The sequence below is a fragment of the Sebastes fasciatus genome, chromosome 4 (assembly GCF_043250625.1).
Source record: "Sebastes fasciatus isolate fSebFas1 chromosome 4, fSebFas1.pri, whole genome shotgun sequence".
NCBI classification, from domain to species: Eukaryota; Metazoa; Chordata; class Actinopteri; order Perciformes; family Sebastidae; genus Sebastes; species Sebastes fasciatus.
In genome coordinates this window covers 15,114,158-15,134,191 of record NC_133798.1, presented here as the reverse complement: position 1 = coordinate 15,134,191, position 20,034 = coordinate 15,114,158, and the positions used below count along the sequence as shown (strand labels likewise).

At 40.9% G+C, this 20,034-nt stretch overlaps 1 protein-coding gene across 1 annotated transcript; it reads right to left on the bottom strand.

Moving 5' to 3' along the window:
• Positions 1-7,190: 7,190 nt before the first annotated feature.
• On the bottom strand, positions 7,191-18,227 carry tmem86a (transmembrane protein 86A). The gene is made up of 3 exons (XM_074632234.1): positions 17,952-18,227; positions 9,812-10,076; positions 7,191-8,371 (listed from the first exon to the last, which is right to left on the bottom strand). The coding sequence occupies exons 1-3, from the start codon at positions 17,970-17,972 to the stop codon at positions 7,941-7,943; spliced, it is 717 nt and encodes a 238-aa protein (XP_074488335.1). The 5' UTR covers positions 17,973-18,227; the 3' UTR covers positions 7,191-7,940.
• Between the last annotated feature and the right edge of the window lie 1,807 nt (positions 18,228-20,034).

Genomic DNA, 20,034 nt, shown 5'->3' with positions numbered 1-20,034 from the left:
ATGTACTGTTGCCACTAACAATTTTTAGTCACCAGCAAATTTTTGCTGTGGTAGGATTTGTGACATTAGAAATCTATAAATCAGATTCAAATTTCAGATTTTTATTGATTTGCTTGGTCAAAATTTTTTTTTCATCTTCTAACTAGGGATGTGCATTCCAAGCAAAAATACTATTCGAAAATCACTGGGTATTATTCGGTTATTATTCAAATTGAACGTGCCACACACGTTTTACCGGTAGTAACTTTACTACCAGGCAGCGCCTGCAACGGTAAATACAAGGGAAATATTAATTTTTTAAGATGGGATGAATAATTGCATAAACTATTTGATTTTTTTTATAAATAACGACTATTCGAAAAATCAAAAATCATAACTCATCCCTACTTCCAACTTGCCTTTACTCAACTTCCCCAGCTCTGGTAATACAACAAATGGCCACTAGATGTCAGACTTGCTCCCGTCCTTGTGTCGGCATTCTGCTCCAGGAGCAGATTAATGTTTGGTGTGTTGGAGGGATTTTTACTCATTAGTGAGCTCGCTCAGCCAGACAGATTGTCTTTTCTCTCTAATTCACTAATGCTTTTCTCTCTATAAAAGGAATTTGACTTTCATCTTTTTTTCGGAGGTCTTCGTTTTTTTTGCTTCTTGCTGCACCAGGCCATGTCGACCATGTGGAATGGATGGAGTGTCTGTGCATAAAAATAATTAAATATAACAGTGCATCATATCCACACAGACACTTTGGAGTTCAACAATCTGAGGTCGGTTTGAGGACAGTGTCATGCACGCTGCCAATTACACAACTACATGTAGACAAAATCCTGCTTCCCCTCGAGGTGTCCCGGTGGCTCAGTTTGTTGTTAATCTGCATAACATGCAAACTGAATCTGCAACTTTTATCAGACAGTTTTACCTGGTGTACGGATGATTGAAAACAACACACAAATGCCTATAAAATAGAAATTATTTCACCTCCCATAACTTGCCACTGTGCATATAATGCCGTCAGAAAGTGTTGGGACAGTGTCACATTTAGTGTATTGTCTCTGTCTAGAACATTATTGGATTTGAAATGAAACGATGAACGTGATGTGCTGACTCCCAGCAGCATTGCAGGAGTCATCATCCACATTAGATGAGCTGTGTACAGCAGCTGTCGTCCTTTTTATGAATACCAGTAGTCATTTTTAGGTGACAGAAAGTAACTGGACAAGTTAAAGGTGCTTTTGGTAACGTTGATAACATTCAGCCACTAGATGTTGCATTCTCCCTCCCCTGTGCCATTACATTTACTTCACAACAAGTAAATGCCAGGCAGTTAACATCAATCTCAGCCATTTATCCGTTTTTATACAGACTAACTGACGACCCAGAGATGCCACTTGATACCAGTGTTGTTTTACTATCGGCTCACAAGCCTTGTTAGAAGTGGGAACCAAATGTCAGATATTTTCTGCAGGTTCATTTTAGACCCGCCAAAAATAATAAAATGATTAATTCATGAGGATATATTTTTTTTCAGGAAAAGCCATACTTTTATTCAGCACCTTTCTAAAGGCTCTGTAGATGTATTATTATTATTATTATTTTTAAAATATTTGTCTACATAAAAATGTTATCAATAGGACCTTTAACATAAACTATACCATATTTAATGTTTTGTTGCAAAACCTTTGAAGTCTATGACAGGAAACATGCGGGCATTTACAATTTTAGCTTGTTTTGGGGGCTTTTTGCAGTCTGATCCTCAGCAAGTGAAACCAGGTGATCAACTTGACATATCATGTGTTAGCCATTACGAACTTGTCTTTATGTTTAGGATCACTGTCCTGCTGCATTGTCCGAAGACTTGGGAACTATATATATATTAAAAAAAAGGCCTTCAAGTGTCCAACATGGTTTGAACAGATTTTATTTTAAAAACTGAAAGTCCACTCGCTGTGATCACTAATTTCAATTACAATGTGTAGAAACAAAACTAAAAGGTGTCCTCATACTTTCCCACTGCAGTGTGTGATGGCTCCCTCTCAGCCTGGACAGCCAGTCAGCCTCTGTATAGGCATCGCCTCTGAGTAAGTAGTTTGCTGCTCCTTGAGAGAGAGTGAGTGTGGTCCAGTAAGGAGCTGCGAAATAGACAGAGAGAGGTCACGACCCCTCTCCATCCTGACGTCACTGCGCTGGCTCACACAGACTCCATGTCTATGCAGCCACCAGGGGACAAGCAATGTCTGGTTGCCAGGTTCAAATCAATTAAGCACCAACGGGGCACTAAACCGACGTCACCGGTACCCTCCTTCCTCCTCACTGCTCGGCTACGGCACAATAAGGTGGAAGTAGTGAAGTGAATAGTCAATCTAGGTGTTTGACAGGAACTAAAGGCTGCTGCACCCAAATGGAACGAAATGCATCTCAGACGCTTTATCCCATTGCATTTATACGACTACACCTAATAGAAACATGATGAAAACCTATTAAAAGGGTTTTCCAATACATAACTTGAATGAAGTAATATTGTACGGCGAGTGAGACGTCTTTCACATTTATCTGGAGATTCAGCATCATTTCATCATGTGTCGCTTTAAAGGTCGTTAAAGATGCCTGATTTTCATAGAAGACTGGAGTTCTTTGATGGTGAGACCTTGGCTGCGAATGAATGAGACGCGTTTGGAGAGAACTGGCACGGTTCCTACAGGAATAAGCTACGAGATGTGATGTGTGTGTGCATGAAAAGGGAAAAAAGCAGCAACGAGAGAAGGCAAGAGGAAGTATTGGTAGCAGTCTGGATGAGTTTCGACAGAGTTAAAGCCTGTTGAAAGCACATTTTCCACCTCGGCCGGACAAAAGAGTGCAGCAGCAGTTACTAGAACAGAGCTCTCTGTTGTCCTCCAGTCCGTTCTGCCTTAATGGCACTTTACCCGCTGAGGGCCAACAGCTCCTGTAGCAACACAAAACACTGAACAGTTATAAATATCAGTTGACATTTCGGATGCGGAAACAAACAGAAAAAGACCAAAGTATGTAATGTTGAAGTTGCATTGTATTTGCATTTATTTTTTCCAATAGATATTCACATTCATAGCAGTTTCACTACAGCAAAGAAACTATTTCATCTCTACGGTCATGAAAGGAAGAAATCACAAAGTGAAAATCAAGGACAACAAGGTAAAGTATATCACAGAATAAAAATAAGAGAAAACATTTGTCCGTAATCAAGTCAAAAGATGCATTATAATGGGCCTTCAAAAAACAGTATTTGTGGAAAACAAACCCAGCTCTTTCCACGGTGACAGGCAAAAATAACATTAGGGGCAGCAAATAAAAGGATAACACTTTAAAAAAAATTATTTATACATACAGGTTTGTAACACTTCAAGAGCAATTAATGCCTTTTAAATAAAAACGCTGATTCTCTCACACGTCACTTTCTTGTGCTTAAACCATCAACATCAAAACAGCAACTTCTGTTCTCTTAAAAATGGAGATGCAAAGAGTTAAAAGGAAAAAAGGAGCAGCTTGTTTTTAACACTATAGCTGTTTAAAGAGAGATTGACTGGCCTTAAAAAGTGCTGCACACAGTATTCATTATTAATATTATAAAAAGAAGATTACTTTTACATGCTTGTCATAGGCTCATACTGATGTTGGAGAACTGTCAGTCATAATTATAAAAACACCTGGGTGTGTCGTATGTGCACTTTTCCATCACTGTAGATGAGTGTTGACACGGAGGATTCATCTCAACCTACTTGTCATGCGGAAGTAAAAGATACAAACTTTACAGCTTTTGAATGTCAAACCGCTGCGTGATAATGGGCACGGCACATTAACAGCAAAGGCTTAAGAATCAAACATCACAAGAAACGACAGCAAAAAGAAAAAAGAGAGAGAGAGAGAACTTTTAAAGAAAAGTGCCAACTTATTGAGAGGGCTGAGTGAAACCACGGGGCCCTCTCTACTACAACAGCTACTGGTTCCTGCTCGTTACTCAACAGCGCAGGTCCAACCATACTGGTGGCCTCCCACAGCAGCTCTCTCAGATCCCTTTTGTCTGCACGCACAAAGCTCAGAACAACAGGGCTGTTGACAGGCCGAGGTAAAGTGATGCGCCTGCTGGCCTGCTATCTGTGAGGGGGGACAGGATGGCAGCTTAACGCGAGCCGGATGGAAAAGGAGTCTTCCCCTGTGTGTCGTATTTCACCTCCTCGCCTAATTTACAGCTACAGTATCGCTCAACAATAACCTGCCTCCTAAGTGGAGGTTGCAAATGCACCAACGAGGGGGGGACCTCGGCCTCCTGCGAAACAAAAGGGTGTTTGATACATGAGAGGGCTCTAAAGTTAACAAGTTCCACTCAATGAAACGAGTTCTATTATACTTCTAGCTTTGGCTATCTGTGACCAAAGTCAAATAAAAATAGAAACGATGGAGGAGAAAACAGTGTGAGTATTAAAACTAAATCCTCCAGATAAGAAGTGGCAACTTACTGACTCAATATGGAATTTGAGTTCTTGCTTTACACTCATCCATCACTCTCAGAAAAGCAACTTCACCTTCCAAAGTCGTGGAGACTTTTCTCCAAAGTGTGCGACAAAAATAATCACAGAAATACTTCAAAGTAAAAGCCTGTCTTCTGGCATGCAGCCATTAGGAGCAACAGTCAGGAGGCTTTCTGTGGCAGAGGACAAAGAAAGTAGTGCTCACATAAATTGCAAACACAGTAAGCGACTCGATCTCCCTCATGGTTTTACTAGATAGTCAATCATGTTATCTAGCATCTCTGCTTGTACTCCACTAAACCTTGATTTAAGACAGCACAAAGCAGACGGATGCATGTCTGCTATTAAGCCTCTGTGGATGTCTTTACGCACAATATTAGTTGTTGACAGAGCGTGTTGGATGAGATGAAAAGAGGAAGAGTGCTGCAGAGTGGGACGCCGCAGCAAACGCCGGGAGGACAAATTATAACACGGAACCGAAGACGAGTGGTCGCACAGACGGACTGACGAAACACGTCTGACCATAGACTTAGTCTACGCTTCTGTCTGACTTAGCAGAAATCTGGTGCTGACGTGTGCGCTGACAGGCCAAAAGGAGATTGAGGAACTATTCGAAATAGACGGGGCTCGGGCCCGAGTGTCTTTCTCGGTCAAACTAAGACTGTGTGCTGCTGTTTAGGAAACCTTGACGAGTGTCAACACCATGCTCTGCCTGCAGATCTTTCATGGTGACTGATGGGATACATAAACATGTTATGATGTGTGCGGGTTCTTTTGTGCGTATGTGGGTGTGTTAGCGACAGCAACCAGGGGTCATTGACCCAGCAGAACGAACCCATAACACGGGTATGTTTCTTTTCCATGACTGTTTGTTTATATATCACGTTAAGGTGCATGTTAAATAACAAAAGCTATCCCTTTGCTATTTTTTTGTTAGTGATTAATACTTGTGTTTTTCGGGTGTAGATTTGTGATCTAATTAGTTTTCCTTCCAGTATACTAACTGTTAGTGGTATTAATCAGAATGCCAGTGATGTATACTAGGTAATAAGCGTATATAAATGCTTATTCTTAAGGTCAAATTAAACCTAAAGAATAGATATACACCCGTTTGAATACACTGTGCCCAATTAAATACTATCATCTTTAGCTGACAACACTTTCGGGGGGGGGATCAAACACATCCAGAGGTAGCAAATCCCAAGAGATGAAGGGTATGAAGACAATTTAAGAGCCTTGTGAGAACACATTAAACTAGTGTTTCTACTCCACATAAGCTAATGATGGTTCACAGCATTTCTGTTGGTTCTGACTTGTCGCAGGTACGTTCACTCAAGACGAGGACAATACACACACTCTCACACATGCACACACACTCAAAACATGCATGTAGACAGTATACTTCTTCAGTATTGCAGTAAGACATTTCATCCTAGGATAAACCGTGAAACAAACGAAAGGTGAGAGGGGGAAATGTTGGATAGATGAAAGACAAAATATCAGCCGACCTGACGCGGATTAGCCGCGGTGGATTGTGCAGGATTAGAGCTGATGAAATGTCCTGTGAGGGGGAATTATTGGGAATAATGGGATAACTGTTCCCTCACATGACAAGCCAGTTCCATCATCTCCCCTTTTTTTCTTCATCAGTCAGGCTGTCCCCGGGGCAATGTGTATGTTTATGTGCATGTTTGTGTGCGATAGAGCTGTCCCGAATACCATTTATTGGACTTCGAAGCTTCGGTGAGAAATATTCAAAGGTGTTCGAAGCTTTGCGGAGAAGCGTGGCACGGGAGGCTGACAAGTCCTTCTGTCTGTCTCCATCAGTGCCCGTCGACAGTGCTACAGTACTGGACTACTGTACACACATGCACCTCTACACACAACAAACAGTGATATACAGCAATACTAATAATTAATAATGTTGTGGGATTATTCCTTATTTCATGTGCTATTTTGGGATTTAAAAATTATTATTACACACTTTTATATAAAATAAATACATTTAAAACGAAGCATTCGAATAGTGATTTGGAGGTCGAATACCATGGCAACGGTCGAAGCTTCGAAGACTTCGGGTCAGCCCTAGTGTGCGTGTCGTTGTGAGTGAGTGAATGCCTTCAGAGGCCCAGACACACACAGAGAGACTCCAGCATGTAACATACATAGCCCTTCTATTCTGTCTTCATAACATGGTCCCAGGCCAATGACAGCATGGGTCGGCTGATCTAGTCCAGCAATAAGAAACCCCTACAGATTTTTCCTAATAACTGAACCGGCGGGGGTCGTAGGTGTCAGGTGTGTGAGCATGTCAACATTTGCATCTACATTTGCAGGCAAAACACTTTTAAAACTCCTGAGAGACACGTACAGCATGTTAGGATGTGTACTGTGTTCTCTTTGTGACAGCAGGACGATGTCAATAACATCTCAGCAGGAAGCTCCCACAAACAACCTCCACCTGTCAATCACTAAAACTACAATACGCAGCGGCTGTTGCTGTCACGCAACTTTCCCTCCTTGCCTTTCCACCTCCTTGCCTTATATGCGTCTCTGTCATACGTTCTCTGTACATCTGTACGTCAAGTTATTATAAGGACGTCCTATTTCACTAAACCGGAGAGACTGGGTGTGGATTTGTTGAGGATGGTAAATAGTGGAGTGAACAAAGGCAGTGTGTGGTTGCTGTAATTGAAATGGAAGGGACTGCGGATAATAGAGCAGGTGTGGATGTGCTCCTGACTTTAAGAATAGCACCCTTAATTTAACGGAGGAACAGAGAGCGAAAAGCCAAACACGGGCAAGAAAAATCCCTTTTTTAACAAGGTCTCAGGCAACGAAACAAAAAGAGAAAAATAAGACGTCTAACTGTGTTATTGGACCGCTTAATGAAGTTGTGTGGTGGGAGTCAGTGTGGTGACTGTGTGCGACGGGACTGCGAGGTAAAGAGTGTTAATCAAACACACATGAATGCACACACACACACAATCGCTCTCCCACACACACACACTCCTTGGAAGGTCCCCAGTGACATGCTCCCCTTAAATTAAAACATAACAGTTAAAAGTAATACTCTCTATATATAGCAGGTTAATATTACTACGCTTGTCTCCATGGTAACTAGGTTGAGAGACAGTCAGTCTAGGCTCGGAGGGGGCAGGTAGGACTGTTGTCGGGAGGGGCTGGAGATAATACTACCATCGTGGTAAGAAGACAGGTGTGAGACTACCATACTAGTGGGGCAGTAGGGTGATAGCCATGAGGAGACTGTAGTGAACCAGTCGTCATGGTTACAACGGTGTGGGAGCGCCACGCTGAGATGAGGGTTGAGGGCTGGGGATCTGGCAGTGAGATGTGTCCATGATCACTCAGGGCCGGAGTGGCGGGGGCGGCTGCCGCCTTCCCAGCCTCGCGGTCGTTCACTGCGGACGTCGCGGTGCCTCACAATCTCTTCCGGGCGTTGTCGGCCGCGTCCTGGCACTCGACGGCCGACAGCGCTATCAGCATCTGGGCGGCGTAGTAGGTGGCCATGATGATGGCGCGCGAGTGGGGCACGGGGAAGCAGAACTTGTTGACGGCGATGGTGAGGTCGGAGACCATGAAGAGTATGGCGCCCAGACAGGCGCACAGCTTGGTCCAGGTCCACAGGTCGTTGGTCAGCTGCAGGCCGGCGACGGCCCTCCAGGCCATGAAGCCGATCAGGCCGATGTAGACGGCCACCAGGTAGGTGAAGGGGCCCGACAGGTAGGGGTACAGCAGCATGTAGCTCACAGAGGACACAGCAGTGATCGCCAGGCCAGCAGACACGTTAACGGGCTTCATCCCAAAGGCAGATGAGTAGAGGATGTGGGTGATGGCAAACATCAGAAGACCTGCAGGACATTATATACATATACTTATATATATGATTTAAATCTAAACACACTCCTACAAAGTACAGTAGCATCCTATCTATCTGTTCAATGTAAAATAAAGCTTCAAGCACGACACTGGATGAAGTAGAGAAAATAAAGGATAATTTATGTTTATTACAACTTTGCTCTTACATTTGTACTTTTGGGCGGTGTTAGTACTGGGAACGTTTCTGAGAACTGGGAGTACTGTGACATTGCAACAACATGTCTCAACAAGTCTACTGAGCCGAGAAAACAACTTGTAAACGTGCCATCAGTTTTGTCAGATTAGCTATCACTTTATTTGAAGGAAAAGTAAAGTGCAGTAGGAGGAGGAAAACCTAAGTGCAGTAGGTCAAAGTTGAACCACGACTCATGTCTGTTAACCATGATGGGTGTTTACAACAGATCAGCTGTTCATTTTCATTTTGTCTTCCTAGTCTAACCTCTATAATTACCTGTCCACTCATGTTTTTACTTTGTTTTTTGTTTTTTTTAGCAATGTCACTGTGACCTCCCAGATAACATTATGCTATTACCGATAGTAATGATGGCCAAAAATACAAAATTAAAATAAATCGGACTTATGTAATATATAGTATATATATTACAGCTGTCAATCGATTCAAATATTGAATCGTCATTAATCGCATGATTGTCCATAGTTAATCGTGATTGATCGCAAATAATTCTGCGTTTTTTATCTGTTCAAAATATAACTTAAAGGGAGATTTGTCAAGTATTTAATACTCTTATCAACATGGGAGCAAATGTATGTATATATTTATTATTGTAAATCAATAAACAACACAAAACAATGACAAATATTGTCCAGAAACCCTCACAGGTACTGCATTTAGCATAACAAATATGCTCAAATCAGAACATGGCAAACTGCAGCCCAACAGGCAACAACAGCTGTCAGTGTGTCAGTGTGCTGACTTGACTATGACTTGCCCAAAACCGCATGTGATTATCATAAAGTGGGCATGTCTGTAAAGGGGAGACTCGTGGGTACCCATAGAACCCATTTTCATTCACATATCTTGAGGTCAGAGGTCAAGGTACCACTTTGAAAATGGTCATGCCAGTTTTTCCTCGCCAAAATTTAGGGCAAGTTTGGAGCGTTATTTAGCCTCCTTCGCGACGAGCTAGTATGACATTATGATAGTATGACTAGTATAGATTCTTTTGGTTTTCTAGTTTCATATGATAGCAACTTCTCTCTACCTTTAAAACTGAGTGCACTAAAAATCACAAGTTGCGTAAATGCTTTAAAGAAATTAGTGCTGTTAAAACGAATTTGCGTTAACCTGTTATCATTGTTAATTTTGACAGCCCTAATATACAGTATATATATATATATATATGAAAGTCCTGTAGATGAGACAGTTGTAACAAAGCGAGGTTTCCCCTCACCGTGGACGAAGTAGCCCTGCTCCTGCCAGATGAGAAAGGCGTCACCCAGAGCAGAGAAGATGAGGCCGGCCAGGATCTTGCGGGCGTTGGAGTGAGCACCTAAGAAGCTGAAGCCATGTGCCAGCAGAAACACCCAGAGGCAGAAGATGGGTAGACATTTGATCAGTGCACTGAACCAGGATGGGCTTGAGGTGGGCAGCCACAGGACAAAGTACACACAGGTCGCCTTGAAGAATGGCACCAGCTTGGGGCCTTCGCTCTTGACCTGAAGGCAGATTAAATATTTACATCATTAATTTAGTCCCAGCTGGTTGCCCTTACATGAGGTGATTCTATTCAATGTGATACTATCGTCGCAGATAGATTTATCAAAGGGGCTTTTATCTCAAGGCAGAGTGCTTGAACTATATCTTTAAACGAGGGAACACACGCAGCCAACAGTAAGTACTTCTCCCTATTTGGCAGAGTGGTTTGGGTTAGGACTGGAACAGTCTCCAGGCATTGTGTGGTCACTAGTTTGCATCACTGTTTCAGACGAGCACGTGTTTTGTGGCTGAAGCGAAACTCTGCAGAAACAGCAAATAGAAGGGGAAATGTAAAAAGCTCCACGCTGTTCCTTTGACTCCCTGTAACCTCTTCTTCTCACTTCCCATCTTGTTTTTGTTTCTCCTCTCCTCCTCTGCTTCACCTTCTTCTCCGTATCTCATCTTCTTGAGAACTGTGGAGCATATTCGAGTCTCAATTTCTTCTTTCAAGCTGTGCTACCAGTCGTATGTCTTTCTGTCCAAATACATGAGGCCCCACTGGGTCACAAAGATACAAAAACAGGCCTAGAAAGAGGTTTCACAACACACCTCTGGGATGACCACCCACCTATCTGTTTCTGAGAATCGCTACAAAGAGAGAGAAGAGAGGAGAGGAGAGGTTGAGGTATTGAGCGAGGGTTCGCTAGAGCTGCGATCACTGGAGGAGAGATGAGGAGGACACGAGTAAGAGGACAAAGAAGGGGTCAACGGGGAAAGGGTTGAAAAGACTGGGCTGCTATTTGATGTCCCAAATGACTATTTTCCAGTGGCCCTATTGCATCCATCTCAACAAACATTCTGTGGTAAAGTAAAATGATGCCAAAAGCGATGCTCCGATTGCAATATTCACGAAAGAATAAGTAAGTAGGGCAGACTAGAAGAAGCAGGAGGGTCGTGAAGCTTTAGGGGAGGGGGACAGTGAGCGGGGCGGGGTTACAAGCATTCAGATGACAGCTGGATTTAGGATTGGACAAGTGAGGTGGGGGGAAGAAGAGGTGAGAGAGAAAATGAGGGGTCACTCTAGTTCATATGCTCGTGGAGGAAGGGAGGAAGGGGAGCGCCCCGATTGCTCAATAAAATCCAAATTAGCGTGCAGGATCAGACAAAATGTTTGACCTCGAGCTGGTGGAGCCGACATGACAAACACGGCAGGAAATGAAAGAGGGATTTGACACACAAGTTCACACGTGATCACAACAAGCATGTTGAGACAAAAAACACAAGCTTGGTTGTTATCTACTGTCATTTTAAGATTTATGTCCCACATCATAGTGTGTGACCAAAACAGCATTAATTCATCTGCCAAGTTTTATTCATAGTACTATTCAAATTTGGAAACAAGTAGCTAAACAATTTAAACTTAGAGCTCTATCCTTTACACTTCCGATATCGGCAAATCCATCTTTTTTATTCCTTCAGCTATGGATGGAGCCTTTGATCAATGGAAAGAATCAGGACCGAGTAGTGTTGGGGATTTACACATTCAGGGTACGTTTGCGTCCTTTCGTCAGCTTCAGGAGAAATATGGGCTGGCAAAGACAGACTTTTTTTTTTAGATATCTCCAGATTAGACACTTTGTGAAAACTCATCTTCACAATTTTGAGAGTGCAACACCTGACAAGCTGGACCAGTGTCTGAGAGACTGTATGCAAGACCATGAGCAAATAGATATGAGCTGTATAAAAAAGGACCGGGATAAAGACCAAGACCAAAGGCCAGGCACTGTTTGATACAGTTTAAAATTCTACACAGGTTACATTACTCGAAAGTGAAGCTACATAAAATCTTCCCAGAAACGTCACCAATTTGTGAGAAAATGTGACCAAGCAGAGGCAGATTTACTTCATAGCTATGCATTATGCCCTAAAATACAAGATTTTTGGGTGGCGATACTTTCATTCTTTTCAAAGAGAAACATCTGCCAAGTTCATTCATATGTTCCTCTCAGGTATGCCGAATTAATGTGATGCACTTTTCACATTTTCTCAATTCTATTGTGAAGCCACAGTGTACTGAAAGTCTTGCTTCTAAGACTCCTGACAAAACTAAAAAGTGAAGAAGGCATATCACTCCAGCTTTAGCTGATCTATACTGGCTGTCTGTATCATTAAGATCTGATTGTAGAGCATATGGAGCTCTACAGTGTCTAAGGACTGAGGAGCCAAGAATGCAGACACCCTGTTATGTGGTTTTGGTACAGTATGTTCAAAGACAAAACTTTCAATACAAAATGGTAACAAAGACACGCACATCCAGTGTGCGGTGGGATGGGTGCTGGATCAAAGAAATATGTAGCAGAATTGAAACAGATAGATCTGCAAACCAAGTAGCTTCTGTTAGAAGGATTTTTATTGCTGAAGCATTTCGAGCACCAGGCTCTTCTTCAGACTTGTGATAAGTGCATAGAGTCGTTATCTTAGATACCCATACTGCATAGACAACATGTAGAAGCAAACATTTGACATATTATTTTCAACTATGCTCCCACACTGTTCCATACCATTTCAAATACATCCGCGATTTTAGTGAAAAAATTTAAAGTGACAGCTTACATCGTCTTCAACTTTTCTTGTCTCTGTACTTATGATTTGTTTTTTTTTCATCACTATTATTGGTATTATTCTTATTATTTTTACTCTTATTATTTTTCCATGGGTTCTTTCTGACACTGTGTGTTTAATTTTCTCATTGATTCTATCACAACTTGGGGTGGTTTCAGTCTTTTTCTTATGGTTTGACTGACAAAGTAGCAAAAATGAGGAACAGCAGGTTACCACCGTCATAAGGGCCCAGAGCGTCCTCTGACAACTTGACAAGGTTGAGATAAGTATCAAAATAAGCTGCTATGAGGGCACTTTTTACACATAAAATAATATTTTGCTTCCTACTTACATATACATTCAAGTTATTATCAGTTTCTTCCAGATGCAAGTAGCACGAGAGGACTCTTTCCACTAAAGCTAGGTGTATAATGTGAACTAATGCACTCCTCCTCTCTCCATTATTTACTTTCAATGGCCTTCGTTATACAGGTGGATACATACATAAAGATTAAAGCTAGTCTTATGACAAAAATGTGTGTGTATGGTGAGTCTATCCGTCCCATTCCGGCCAAATGGGTGCCAAGCAGACTAGCCAATATCATAACTCTGTTTATCAGGCCACTGGTGGCTACTTTAGCACAGGACACAAGAAAGCGCAACATATTGTTGGTGTACTGTCGGGATCATTGCACAGATAGGGCCTATCTATTATTTAATAATGTGCAGTGAAAGCCGGAGATCTGCAGGCCGAGGCCCAATGAATGATATTTAGGTTCATGGATTCATGATCACAAAGAGTTTGATTGTTATTTGTGGGGAAAAAAACAACTCAAAGGATATGTAGATCACTGTCTAGTACAGTACGAGATTTTGGAGGGTAAACACAGATTCCAGGGAGGAAGTCAGAGATTCTCATAACCTTTGGTCCTATTCATGCTGCCGTTGAGCCATACTTTGCAGTTTCCCTTTCATTGTTGTTCATGTAAACTTACTGTATACACAATAAGTAAAAGGGCTGCAAAGAGGAGAGACTAAAACAGCACTGAGTACACACCTACTGTATGCCACAAGCACATAACAGCTACTCTTTCAAATCTTCCACATTCCAAGTAATCATAACTTAGATTAAAGTCTCATGTTGAGACTTTAATCTAAGTTATGATAACCGGTCCACAGTGGATGCAATGGTTTTATTTCTCTCGGGCTCAGTTCTCCTGTTCAGTGTCTTGTACCTGAATGAGATTGCCGGGGGGGTTTTTTGCGGTTCGGTTATCGTCTCAGCTGTAACCTACACAGCTCACATTGATCGAGGCGTCATCTTGTCTGCAGGGACAGTGAATGGGACATTAGCGACGGCTACGAGCCCTGTGTGACAGTCAGCTGTCGTCGGCATAAAGGAGAACAGAACATACTGCCTCATTTGAGAGGCAAACGAAATGAATCATTGTGTTGTCATCTTGCCGACTGAATGATCACATTACAAATAAAAGCTGTTTGCATAAGTGCTGTAGCACATGCAGCTGAGTGGCTGCAAAACACCTGCCTCTGTGCTCTGTTAAAGACTGATATAGTTAATGATTGACTGTCACTAACTAGGTGTTTTTTTTTAGCTGGAATGAACAACAGGATGGAAAGGCTCTCTTTTTTTCCAAAGTACCAAACAAAGGATTTTCTGTTATTTTCGAACTACAGAGATGCTTATTTAGCTGTGTTAAACTACAAATAAAGAACTTTACAAGCTAGCAAACGATGCAGAATCACTTGAAAAATGCTGACTATTATATACTGCATTGTCCTAACATGTTTACAAATTTGCACATTTTTGTCACTGGCCAAACTATCAGCAACTTGAGCCCGAACTTGTCTTCTTGTAACTGCAGTCCAGGAAGAAACAAGCAGCTGTTAACCGATAATACTTCGGCACCAACCGCGAACCAACAAAAGCACCGCATTGAAGCATTGAATAACATCCAGCCCCGGATGAACATCTATTCAATTTTTCTGGGTCATGCTAGCCGAATGACTGAAACATGATACACGTAAACACATAAAAGACCTGTAAAGTCTTGTGTACATAATTTGGCAGAGGGAAACTGTAACATAAGTATGGTCCCTGGCAGGCACAGCTGGCATGTGAGTCATATGACAGTGTTATTTCTATGTAGCATCACGCAACACTGCTGTGGGAGAAGGATCTCTCTTACAGCTGCTTCTACTCCAAGGATATCTTGAGGTCAGTGGAAGACGAGCAGTACAGTACAGTTCTTAAACTTGATCTCAGCTGAACAACACGCCTATGTAATTAAAACCTTTTTGCTGCATTATACAAAGTTTTTGAAGTAAGTGAGTAATACTTGGTGCAATAAAAACCTTTGGGGTCATGGGACATTGTCAAACGCCTCAAGAATGTTATAAAAAAAAGCCAAAAAGAAGCAAAGTGAAGCTCCCACTGTAACTCTGGGCTACAGCACCTGCCAGTGAGTGTGAAGTCCACATTAGTTTAGGACAGTACGTGCTGCTCTGAGTGGCTGACTCTAGATCATCTGTAAATGACAAAAGTTGATAAATTCCCTTAAGAGCAGAACAGTCTGTTCATCAAGTGGCATGGAGCGTGGCAGTCTTTAAAAAAAAAACAGTTTAGTCAGAAATAAAAAAGAAAGCCTAAATATAGCTGCATTTCAGGTGATCCCTTTTTCACAATATATTTTACCTCTGAGTAGGAATAGAGGGTGAACCCACATACTCTAGACCAGGGTTGTCCAAAGTGTGGCCTGCAAGCCAAAGCTGGCCAGATGTTTTTAGTGAAAAAGATAAAAAATAAAAATAAATAAAAAAATATATAATATAAATCGCTGTTCATGCTGTTTTAGTTTTGTGAGGTAAAAATGCTCTTTTAAATATGTAGGATGCCAAATTATTAATTATTTTTCATTATCCGAGTACGACGAGGCAGAGTGACACTTAGCGCAGCAAGTCAGTTTGGAGCGAGTGATGTAATAATAAAATGGAGAGGCAGAGACAATAGTCACGCCTGTGTTTTGGATGAACACCTGCTGTCAGCTTGTTTGCCTATTGGTGTTCCTTTATGTATAAATATGGGTGTGGTTTCCAGTTTTTCAAACATTTTGACCTGACGAAGGTCCAAGTAGGATCAAAACGTAGTCAATAAAAATATTGTGGCATGGAGTAGTGTGCAGGTGTTACCTTTTTCCTCACCCCTGCACTAAACCCACTGATTTCCCATTGTTTTTTTTAATTATTACAATGTACCTTTTTAGATGTAACTCAAAATAACAGATCATACAATACTCTGAGAGCAATGTATACAAAACTAAGGAAAATGAAAATAATGATTAATTGGCTTTTGTTTGGAATGGTCAATGTGATGTTTCCACTTTTCTACTTTTTTCTTTTCAAATTGGAGGGAGAGAAATGTGTGTCCTAGTCCAACAGTGTTTTGTCTCAGCGCATAACACTACGTTCCCTTTCACTGCAATACTGCGGGCCAACTGCGGGGCCAAGTTCTTTCTAATTAAGTCAAGCATCCCCATGCAGGACCTGCACAGCATCATCATCATCACTAAGGCAACCAGTCTGTATGGCAAGCATTCCTCCACACTGGCTCCTCTCACATTAAACACACAGCTTGGCTACACGTCAGAGAGTTCACTACAGGCCAATTTGGCACCTGCAAATACATTACTTAAAGGTCCCATATTGTAAAAAGTAAGATTTTCATGTCTTTTATATTATAAAGCAGATTTAAGTGCTTTATAAATACTGTGAAAGTATCGAAGCGCTCAATATACAGAGAAATACATACAGCCCGTATTCAGAAATTGTGCGTTTGAAACAAGCCGTTAGGATTTCTGTCCATTTGTGATGTCACAAATATACAATATTTAGACCATTACACGGTTTAAACGTAAACATTCTAAATGTGTCTAAGTTTATTTCCTGTTGCAGTGTATGTGAATGTCATCAGCTGACAGGAAGTACACATGGACCCAAACTGTTGCTAGGCAAAGCCATTCTGTAGTAATTCCGTTGCAATTCCATTGAAATGCACTAAAACGGAGCATTTCAGACAGAGGGTAAATACAGGTATATTCAAGCAGACAGTATGAGGAAAATAAAGTTTTTTTTAACATTCCAGCATGTAAACATGTTCTATTAGAAACACAAAATACAAGTATGAACCTGAAAATGAGCATGCTATGGGACCTTTAAGCAGCTGATCGATAGTCCAGAGTTGGCCATGTATGGTTTTTCTTTTGTTCTTTTTCCTGATGATGGTTGTGGAAGATGTGTATGAATGTGAAATTTATATATGTTTGGAAAATTTGAAATATTTGTGACACAAATATGATGTTGTACATATAGTATGTAAGTAATAAATGTAATGTACTTGATTTCGGACCCCAGGAAAACTAGCTGGTGCCATTGGTATCAGCTAATGGGGATCCTTTTTAAATAAAAAAAAAAAAAATAAATGGGGTAAAATTTCATAGCAAGCTCTGTCAAAGTAAGAGGATGCTGGGGGTCGGTTAAATTATTCATGCAAGCTGTTTTGGTTAAAATGGCCTGCAGTCAGTGGCACTTGAGTCAATGATTGTAGCTTTAATAGATAGGCAAAAACAATGGAGTCTATGTAAAAGCATAGCTGCATGCAGCAAAAGGAGATGAAAAGAAAAGGCAGCCACAGCAGCAGAGCACTGCTCAGGCGCATGCGTTACTGGAGGGAGGGAAAGAAAAGAAAAAAAGACATAAAAAGGTCGTCACATGACAGGTTTTTTCGGTTTTGTCAGAGGCTGCTTGCTACCTTTGGAAATGTGTGGAAACGTCCTTCTGTTCAGTGGAATATGGAGACGAAACAGCCATGCTAAAACGTGCCAAAGTGTCAGGAAATACCTCCACTTGAACACAAAAGTTCCTGTTTTGAGTCTCCAACACATTCATAAGGCACATTATGTATATAACGAGGTAATAAGACGCTGACAAGAGTCCAAGGGCACCTGGCTCAACATGTACAGCATAAAGACATCCTTATTTATACTGCTAATTCATTATTATCACCTATATATGCATTATTAGCCCTGGAAGACAAAGTAGGACATGCAGTGAATAATAAGGCAAATAAAACAGTGAATATATATGTAATAATAATGAATATGTAAGGATAGAAACATGAATGAGGATGGATACATTGTATATTTGTTGTTATCATGTAGCTAAACTAGCCACCACTACTATTCCTGTTTAATGTGTGAATAATATAGGCAGATACTCACCACTGTTACCGGGGAAACCATGTCTCCCTCGGTGGTGTCCGTGTCGGTGAGAAAAGGTATTTAATACCAGTAAATCGTCTTGTGTCCTCCTGTTTATGTTGTACTGTATGAGAGGGATGCCGATTGTTTTTGTCCTCGCTCCGGTGGGCGGTCCGACCGTCCAGTAGGAGGGGAGGAACCAGCCGTGACGTAGCGCAGGGCTTTGTCTTGGCCAATAGGAGCACGGTGCGGTCGAGACGGGGGGCGGGGCTTTCTCCTCTTGACCAATAGGAGCGCAGATTGGTCGTAAAAAGGGGCGGGTTAAGATGTGAGGGGGCTGCTGGATAGGAGGAGTCAGACTGCTGTCTGAGCAGATGGCCCTTTATTTACATTTCACAGAAATTAAGCTTTTATTGGTTACATTTGTTGACCCACTACAAGGTTTGATGTTTTTAGTGAAAAGAATGAAATACAAATAGTTAAAAAATATATAATTTAAATCGCTGTTCATGCTGTTTTATTTTTGTGAGGTAAAAAAGCTCTTTAAATATGTAGGATGCCAAATTATTAATTATTTTTCACTTAGCGAAGCAAGTCAGTTTTGCACGAGTGAGGTAATAAAAAAATGAGGCAGAGACAATAGAGAGGCGAAGTCCCGCCTTTCACTGCAGGGAACTTGGGATCCAAGTACCATTTTGCATCTTAACAATACAATAAAATAAAATACAATAGGTTAGCTTTTGCTTTTGGCCCACCATCAAGTTTCAGTTTTGGCCCTCCAACGGAAAGCATTTGGGCACCCCTGCTCTCTTTTTTCCCCATATTGGAATTTGATATAGATAGCTTATTTAGACAATTTCTTAAGTAGTATAAAATGTTTCTTATTTCCTTTTTTTCCTTTACCTCAATGTAATGTAATATTTGGCTTTCTCCTCTTGACCAATAGAAGCGCGGAGTGGTCGTGACGGGGGGTGGGTCAAGACTGCGAGGGGGCGCCTGGATAAGAGGAGTCAGCCTGCTGTCTGAGCAGATGGCCCTTTATTTACATTTTACAGAAATGGAGCTTTTATTGGTAACATTTGTATGGAGCTTATTATTCTCAATATTATATTTATTGTTTTTTTGTTCATTTTGAAAAACAACAGAACAAACATTCAACAAATGTCCCAAATAATAACATTCTCGGTACAAAGAAACTTAAAAACCTAATATTAATATAAATTAAGCAAGTATAGATACAGGAAAAACATATTATATACAAAAAAATAGATAAATAAGTAAAAAGAATATACACAAGTAAAAAAAATAATAATTAAAAACAATAAAATAAAATAAAATCTATTTATATATACTGTATACTTATATAAATATACATACATACACATATACGCACACGCAGTATATACACATGTTTCAAGCTTATTATTGGTTGTGCACCGACCTAATGGGTCAGATTAGGCGTTAGAAATCAGACAAAAAGCCTGGCAAACATCTCTATGAGATCGAAATGTTGCTCTAATAAAATGCATTGCTGATTACATTGATTAAAAGACATTGCTATTAACCCCTTTCCATTCCGGCTTCTTTTTTTAGGGGGGTAGGAATGAGGGACAGGGCATGTTATGGGGTAGATAAAAAAAGTCAACAGTATATGTCACATAGAAGTGGTGTACAGACCACTTACACTTACACACCAAAAACGGACAATAACTTGATATTTTCAGGTGGAATTTCATTTCATTTTCACTGTGCAATATCCTTTTCAACTTGTGCAAATTCGTTAATAGTCTGTTTATTGTCATACTGTATATACTGCTCCTATTTTTGTACTTCTTTCTATCTAAATGTTTCATATTTTGTTACAGTTTGTTTAGCTCTCAGCTTTACAGTGATACCCAATTTATGTAATTCCAAGACTGTTTAGGGACCCCAGTATGCAGAAATATTCCAATACACCATTTTAGAATAGGCAAAAATAACACATTTATACTGCATGCAAATAATTGCATGGTTTTTGCCCAAAACTGCATGTGATTATCATGAAGTGGGCATGTCTGTAAAGGGGAGACTCGGGGGTACCGTTAGACCCCATTTACATTCACAT

Excerpts from the sequence above, each read along its gene's own strand:
- tmem86a (XM_074632234.1), bottom strand. The coding sequence starts at position 17,972 with ATGGTTTCCCCGGTAACAGTG. Across the intron at positions 10,077-17,951 it reads TGGTTTCCCCGGTAACAGTG|GTCAAGAGCGAAGGCCCCAA; the intron begins GTGAGTATCTGC and ends ATCTGCCTTCAG. Across the intron at positions 8,372-9,811 it reads GCAGGGCTACTTCGTCCACG|GTCTTCTGATGTTTGCCATC; the intron begins GTGAGGGGAAAC and ends AATGTCCTGCAG.